Source organism: Tigriopus californicus, chromosome 1 (assembly GCF_007210705.1).
Source record: "Tigriopus californicus strain San Diego chromosome 1, Tcal_SD_v2.1, whole genome shotgun sequence".
Classification (NCBI taxonomy): Eukaryota; Metazoa; Arthropoda; class Copepoda; order Harpacticoida; family Harpacticidae; genus Tigriopus; species Tigriopus californicus.
The window spans coordinates 2,237,039-2,245,541 of record NC_081440.1 but is presented as its reverse complement, the minus strand read 5'-3'; the positions used below and the strand labels follow the sequence as shown (position 1 = coordinate 2,245,541).

The 8,503-nt window shown below is 38.2% G+C and overlaps 1 protein-coding gene across 1 annotated transcript in view; it reads right to left on the bottom strand.

Annotated features, from left to right (window-relative positions):
- Positions 1-447: 447 nt before the first annotated feature.
- Positions 448-8,503, bottom strand: part of LOC131880352 (otoconin-90-like) — a 10,321-nt gene continuing 2,265 nt past the window's right edge. Inside the window, exons 2-4 of the mRNA XM_059226964.1 lie at positions 5,576-5,900; positions 5,390-5,505; positions 448-1,077 (exon numbers count right to left, since the gene is read on the bottom strand). Coding sequence (XP_059082947.1) covers positions 812-1,077; positions 5,390-5,505; positions 5,576-5,900 — 707 coding nt within the window. The 3' untranslated portion in view covers positions 448-811. The remainder of the gene's footprint in view (positions 1,078-5,389; positions 5,506-5,575; positions 5,901-8,503) is intronic.

The window sequence follows — 8,503 nt, the reverse complement described above, 5'->3', positions numbered from 1 at the left end:
CCCGACACCTGTGCAATCTCTTCATCCTAATGGCATCAATTATCAAATGGAGTTTGGACTTTTGTGGAATCTTAAGCACAAGGTTTCTTTTTACGATCCCATTCATGGTGCCTTAGCCCACATCGAACTGTTTTGCCATTTTTGCAAGGTGCAATTAGGATTCGTCCTGATTCTCTTTTGGACATTGCTGATCATCTCTGAGCTCCGCCTTATAGCGGGACGTCCGCTCCCTCTGGCGCCGGTTCTTAATATCACTCGTCTCGTCTCCTGATAGAGCTAGACTGTTGTCCTTGCCATTATTCTTGTCACTTTTTGGCTTGGCCAGCTTTACGGAGATCGATGATCGCGCTTTTGTCCTTAATGTCAACCTTCCTGTACTCGTTTTTAGGTGGGTTTTTATATTTTACAATATCTGCCCATAGATGGCAAGAAATTGGCGACGAACTGCAAATGGAACCCGAGAAAATGTAAGGCTTAGTCACATTTGCATACATAGTGGTCAAGGTGTACGGTGTTATTTGCATTAACAAGCTTCAAGGAAACAAATTTGCAAGGAGGTTTATATCCGATTTCTTTCATTTTTATATTTCAATAAATAGTTTACAATTTTACAAATAATGCCCGATAGAAAGCTGTGACCTTTGTTTTTTTCACCTCGGCCTAAATTAAGGTAAGAGATATGTGCTCAAAACAAGTGGCGAGTAATCATAAGTGTTCCAAGTGAGCAATTGATTTGCAATTAACGAACAATCACGAGAACTCGCCCACCTCTTGTCCTTGGGTTGCTCCGTCTAATCATGGGCATAAATACTTATTTTCCAATTTTGATCCCAAAAATACTCAAGACACGTGGCCTTCGAGCCCGTCCTCTAGATCGCTCCACTGTGTTGTATTGAGGGGCGTGCCCAGATCCCACACTCATTAGCATATTTTGGAGGAATCGACCCCCATCGTCCGGACATGTGGCTTGTCCTTTGGGACATGGAAAGTTGCGGAGACACTGAGCAAATTGGCGGTCACATTCACAGAGCTGATGTGAACAGGAATCTCGACCGTTGTTGCGACGATTGCCTGGAACTGAATCAAAATATCGGACGTTGAGATTGTGTCAGAGTTGGTGTGATCAAAGATCCAGATCCAACTGGATACTGATGAACAAGCATGGATTCAGAGGTGCTGAACACTGTATATTAATGCGAGGGGCATATATGTACGTACAGCAAGTACGTCTAACGTAGACGAAGTGGAGGAAAGGAGCTGTATGGCATTGGGATACGTAAAACAATTGGTTTTGATACAATTGTCAGATGGGTTTGGAGAGCTAGCCGTCTTCATCCTGTAGCACCTAAATCATGTCAAGGTCGGAATTTCCAGAGCTGCCTAAATTATTTCATGAAAATTAGTATTTGGTTGCGATTGTATGGTGTTGCAAAAGTAATGGAACATCTTCAGTTTTCAGGCACTTTTATTTATATAAATTTGCAAATGAAATAGAAAATGAAAAGGTTGTTATGGGAACACAGGACACCGTGGTTTTTGGCGTAAGTTGCTAGTGAGGACTATTTTTAGAGCAAAAAACAGGTTGGCCGAAAACCATGTTTAGGGAAATGACAAGTAAGACAGAGCTCCTGCTGAAAATCTAGAGGCTCAAAAAATGTTTCCTTACTTCAAATTCATTGGCATTCATAAATGATAGGCACCAAAGTTTCCTATTGCTATAAATCTCGAACCCCCTCAAAAAGTATATAGAAAATTCAATTTCTTTTTTCAAATTCCAAAAAAATGCTCCATCCGTCAACCAGTTTTTACTGGCTTTATTGATTTTTTCCGATGGACTGTTTTGAGCTAAATTATAAACGGCAACATTTATGCCATATGACTTTGGGTCTCATTAGTCAGTATCAACTGTTGTGCAACGATAATTGAAGACTAATTTTGAGCAGGAAAATGCATCCTTTTAACTATTAATGCCACGTGCAATGCCAAGTCCACGTGTAATTATCCACCCTACGATTACATTAAATTGGTTAAATGCGCATATTTTGGTTAGGTAGATATTTCATGTTCGCTTCAGCCACCTGGGTTTGAACCTGCGACGCCTGGAGTAAGATTCTGAGACCGCTCAGCGACAAGAGTTATTGGTTAAATTGTACAAGTTAACTTTTGTGGGGGTGCTTATTTCAACCTTTTAACACGATCGTAGCGAGGTACTGAAGACAAAAAAAAATGCAACTGGGCAAGACTGGCCAAAAAGTCCAACTTTCTTCCAGTTATGATGTTTTGTATCAATTTGAAATTATCTAGGATTGATTATCTTTCCATTTCTTTCGAAAAAGCAAAGCGAAAATCTGGAACGATTTTTTCTTGACATCTTGAAACTTTAGATTAGTCAACAAGCGAACCAATTTCGAGTTTCAATCAAAATTCCAACTACATTCAAATTGTACTTCTGTTCTCTTTCAATAACGACTACTTTTGAAGGTTGCAGTGATTCCATTGGTATCTTACCGCCAACGAAAAAAAGATTGTCATTGTTCGTTTGTACAGTCTTAAGCGGCTGGGACTAGGTAGGGTTGTTAGGTTTTTTCTGCTTTTTTAGCAATAACATGGCTTGATTTATTAAATGTGATAGTTCGGAATCATAACAAAGACACCTACGTAGACCCCTTGCCTAGATACACATTTTATTTCAAGATTATGTGCTTCAAGTACTTTAAATTCGTTGAGTCGAGGGTACTTATGTTTTGATTCTACTACGCCACGTCTCCACCTTAGCCTAAACTAATTCTATCAATCAGAATCCCTTTTAGCTCATTTGTAATTAGTTGCAATTAATTTGATTTCAAATGCAATTCCTTGAAAATCTAAGTGCAAGCGCTATAACAATCACGCCACAAGTCGGTTGATTCATTTAAGGATTTCGCAGTTAACCAATCCCAAAAGGTTTGCCACGTCGGCTTTGCTTTTTTTCAGGAATTTAAAGTTCAACTGACATTTGATGTCAGGTGCAACAAAAACTGGATNTCATAAGTGCAGAAAAATTTTGCTTGTAAAATGCATATTTTATATTCATAAAATTCCAAAAGTTTACCATTGCTATGAATCTTGAACCCCTTCGAAAAGTGTATGCAAAATTAATTTCTTTTTTTCAAATGTCCTTCTGAGAATGATCGTAATTTCCAAAAAATGCTCTATCCGCCAACCAGTTTTTACTTGCTCTATTGATTTTTTCCGACCAACTGTTTTGAGCTAGATGATAAACGGCAACATTTATGCTATATGACTTTGGGTCTCATTAGTCAGTATCAAATGCTGTGCAACGATAATTGTAAGCTAATATTGAGCAGGAAAATGCATCCTTTTAACTATTAATGCCACGTGCATAATGACCCACCCTATATTTGCATTCAATTGGTTAAATGCGTATATTTTGGTTAGGTAGACATTACATGTTCGCTTCAGTTTGAACCTGCGACGCTTGGGACAAGATTGTGAGACCGCTCGGCGATAAAAGTTATTAGTTAAATTGTACAGGTTAACTTTTGTGGACTTGCTTATTTTAACTTTTTACACGGCTGTAGCGAGGTACTGAAGACTAAAAAAATTACAACAAGGCAAGACTGGCCAAAAAGCCCAACTTTGTTCCGGTTATGATGTTTTGTATCAATTTGAAATTATCTAGAATCATCTTTCCATTTCTTTCGAAAAAGCAAAACGAAAATTTGAAATGATTTTTTTTTTTAAATGGATAGACATCTTTGAATTTTAGCTAGCTTAGTCAACAAGGGAATCAATTTCGAGTTTCAATCACAATTCCAGTCTCATTCAAATTGCATTTCTATCCTCTTTCAATAAGGACTATTTTTGAAGGTTGAAGTGATTCCATTGTTCTCTTACCGCTAACGACAAAGAGAGTGTCATCGGCCGTTTGGACAGTCTTAGGTGGCTGGAACTAGGTAGGGTTGTTAGGCGTTTTTTGCTTTTTTAGCACTAACATGGCCTGAATCATGAATGTTATAGTTCGGAATCAAAAACTAGGCACCTAGACCCCTTGCATAGATACAAATTTCATTTCAAAATTGTGTGCTTCAAGTACTTTAAATTCGTTGAATCGAATGTACTTATTGCTGAATTGGAAATAGAAATGGACATGCAGAGATTTCGCTGGCGTGTAAATGATTGACAACTTTTGTGCTTATGTTTTGATTCTACCAATCCCTAGAATCCATTTTAGTTCATTTGTAATTAGTTGCAATTGCTTTGATTTCAAATGCATTTGATTACGATCATTTTGCTTTCAAATGCAGTTAATCACAATCGCAATTACTTTAATTTCAAAGTGCAAGCGCTAATACAATCACGCCACAGGTCTGTTGATTCATTTAAGAATTTTACAGTTCCCAAAAGGTTTGCCATGTCGCCTTTGCTTTTTTTCAGGAATTTATAGTTCAACTGAGATTTGATCTTTGGTGTACCAAAAGCTGGATATTCCTATTCCATTTCGTAGACATCAACTGAAATCCCACCTTCGATATTGACCGCAGTTTCGCGAACATACGTACGACTGCTGAGGCGAGTTTTTTAAACACTTGTTTGCACCTCTGAGCTAAAGTTTGGACGTTACCCAGAATGAGCATTTGCTCACCACTTTGCCGAGTGAGGTTACATACCGGTTAACGTCCAAGCCACTAACTCCGAAGTACAGGCTTTAAAGCTTTAAAAAACTGGCCTCTGGTGTTATTTGTGTCTTGAAAAGATACTGTTCTTGTATTACAAAATTAGGCCTGTGAGTGGGCTAGTCAAAACCAATCGATCCAGATGTCGTTCAAAAATCCTAGCTTTGCTTTTATTTCTGATACGTAGGTTACTGTTGCTCCTTTTGACAATTTTCCCTTGTAAAAGTCAGTAAGCAACTCAATCACTTTGATCAGAAAAAAACTGTTTTACTTGTGAAAACGTGCTCTCTCATGGTTTTGAATTATTAATAAGTAATTGCTTTGTTTCGTCAGCTTTCTAGCTCTTTATGTATATTTGAATTCCCTTCCGCCCTTCATAGTACGAGTTTGTTGGCATACATCGCTTACTATGCATATGGGTCACGTAAAAACCCCGATCTACTTTGCCGTCTATTTCTGACATCAGACATGTGTTGTCGATCCTCCAACCGATTTAATGAGATAAGGTCTCAACGAGTAATTCGTTCACTGTTCAGGTACAAGAAGTCCCTGCTTTGTCTCATTTTGGCGTCATACATGATAGATGACGACGCTTGACTGGAGACTTAGGTCTTCGAGACTACAAACCCTCCTTCCAACCAACGATCATCTTTCAATGGACGGACACCATCTTTATCTCCCCGAGCAATCTCAAAGTGTACTCGAATACTCACTACAATAGGGAGCTCCCCCGTTGCATTTCCATTTGAACGGAACGAAGTACGGAAGGTGATATTGAAGGTCCATGCATGTGGTTGTGGTATAACACATATCATGCATCTTGCAACACCTAAAAGAGCAAGATTAACTTTTAAACCGCATTCTTTTTTTCGTCAAAGAACCGCATTCGCTATCCGCACTTGTCTATTCCATCCACAGCGCGACCAGAGCCCAAAAATCCACAATAGCAACCGTAACCTTTATAGGAGAGAGGATCGCACCCTGTGGAACATCTCATCATCTGACCCAATTCAATGGCTCCCCGCTTCCCTCGTTGGTATTCGGCTACGGTCATAAAGTGTTCAGACCCGTCCGTGGCTTTTGCTGACCGATTGGTGAACTCGGTAAAAATGGGATCCCGGAAGAAACTAAATTGGGAGGCGTGATTTGGATGCCCGCTTGTTTCCGTTTCGGGGCTTTGTACATAACGAATGAACGAGGTCACTGAATCGTTCTGATAACATTCTGAAACAAAACAATTAGACCGGGGATGATGCCTTATTGATAAATCTGGAAGGTAAAGAGAGATGGTCACGGGTTTAATCCTTTGTCATCAAAGCGTTGAAACGGAAAGAGCAAATCCTCTCACGCGCAAACGCGTCAAAGCCCTTCTTAAAAGCAAGCTTCAATAAAATGGACATGCGTATGAACATGGAAAATAACGATTGACTCGACATCAGTTTGAAGAGATGGCTTCTCTTGTCAGTGGCAAGGCTTGAGCATTTCTGAGGATGGGCAATCATTTCTTATTCATAGGTTAAATAGATTAATAAGAGTGTGTATGATGGTACCGTTTTACCTAATTGTATTGTCGTGATCCATTTTCCGCACCAGTAATGCGTCTAATTAGCACAATGAAAGAATTTAATACCACTACAGTCATTCAATTTTGCGTTGAAAACACTTCTTGACGAATTTGAGGTGCAAGATTTAATGCTCGAAAAAATATATATTCATCAACAGAAAAATATTTTCCAGGTTTGAGGAATTGGTGCAATCTGTTCACAATAGTAAGACAATTTGCGTAGGGAAGATGTTAACTGAGCAGTGGTAAATATTGTAAATGGGGGCCAAAGGCCTTGTGTACTTTGACCCTGGAGTGCTTGAGCAAAATTTTCCATATTTTAGTAATAAATCTCAGAGATAGATATTGCTGCGGCACGTGACACAAACATTAATTTTAACATGCCATCAGATGATGTAGTCGAGAGGGTAGAGAGTGGGACTCTAGGCTGGTCAGAGCTGGTTGGGCCAAAAGTCGGTCATTTTTGACAAACCTAGATTCTTCCATTAACAGCCAAATACGTCATTTTTATCTTTGAATTAGCTGCAAAAGTCTTTTGGACATCCTAAGGCTTTAATTTGAGAGACCAATTTGATGCCGTCAAACACAGAGGGAGGACTTTTTGACCATTAGTGACTAAGCATTATGGTAAAGTTCCCATTTTCAAAATATGACTGAGTTTTTTGGCTTTCTGCGCCAACATTTAAAAAAGCTACGGTTAAAGGAACTCTTCATTTTTCTTATCAACACAGATCCTTTTCGTTCGATAAAAGAAACCAAGATTCGCCATGTAACTCGTTTGGAGTCAATTCCGATTTCTTTCAAAATTATTGGATGGAAGAGCTATTTCGCCATATTTACATTATCATTTTAGTAGAAGTTTGTCAGTTTAAACGACAACGTTTAATCTGGGGTTCTTGAAACCAAGGGTCCCTGTGAAACCTTAAGGTCTTTGATAATTCAAGCCTAATCAGAAAAATGACACTTCCGTTGTGTTTGTGCCTTCTTTGGACGACAATGAATACAGATGTGTAAATGGCAAAAATTGCATATTCACTGTCAACATACAGCACTTAGAAAACGGTTAACTTTTATTTTTCTTCAAACAAAAAAATGTAAAGGTAATTCGAACCTGACAAACAAATATTCTTGACGAACAATGCACACTTCGGCGTAAAAAAGGGCAGATAAGCATATTCGTCTAAAGTTCTTATCCTTAATTACACCTACTGCTATGAGCCTTGTCATTTATGCCTTCATCTCCAATGCGAGTTTTTTTTCATTTTTCATTTGCTCTTCATTTACCCCATGTTTGGCCTTTATCTGTCTCAAAAATGGATCGTAGACTATCAATGTATTCTACGATCTAGTGTTAAGGAATTTAAACATAGAAGCGCAATTCAACCATTGATCCACATTAGAAGGTGGAAGTGCTCTAATTGTTCAGGCCTTTTTGCTTATCGTTGACATATCCCATTTCTGACGTCGAGATATGAAGTTTGAGTACATACGTATATGGGTGAATTAATTCCAGTTCCAGGAAATGCACCAAGCATACGCTTCAAACTAGTAGTTATGCCATGACAAACCTAGTTTGCATAATAAATAAAGAGTCAGTCCAAGTAAATAGCGCATAAATAATGGATGGTGACTTAGGTTAAAGGAGAAAACGGTGGGGTTTGGAGCGGATTGGGATTGAATTACAATCCCAGGACTATTGAAGACTTTTTCAGTATTTGCAAGAAGTCACGCGCGGTTTTTTCTTTAAGGCTTGATTTCAGTAACGGGCTTAAAAAAAGCTATAAAAGTAACTTTGAAAACGGTTACTATTTGAAAAGCGGTCAATTTGATTTTGCTGCGCATTAGCTTGTTCGTTCAAACAATATTATTTAAAAGGTATTGTGTTATGAGATTCCGATAAGCTAATTCTTTATCTCATTTCATCTAAGGATATTTCAACTCAAGTTCCTAAACATTTTTTACCCTAATTATTTTTTTATGTGGGAAAGCTCAGGCTTTTTTCTTTATGAGGGACGGTAATTCACTTTATAAGTATCATTTCATTTCCCATTAAACGCATCTAAAATGTATGTACATCTAAAACAAGCACTTGATCAAAAGCTACGCATTTGCATAACCCTCAATTTCGAATTTTAACAAAATCCTATGTGCGTAAATTTGAGATTTGGAATGAGTGCGTTTGAAGATACATCGTAGTTAAGGCCCATCAATCAGTTTTTATAGAGTGTCTTTAAGACTGCTTTTAAAAGTGTTTTTTTATAAT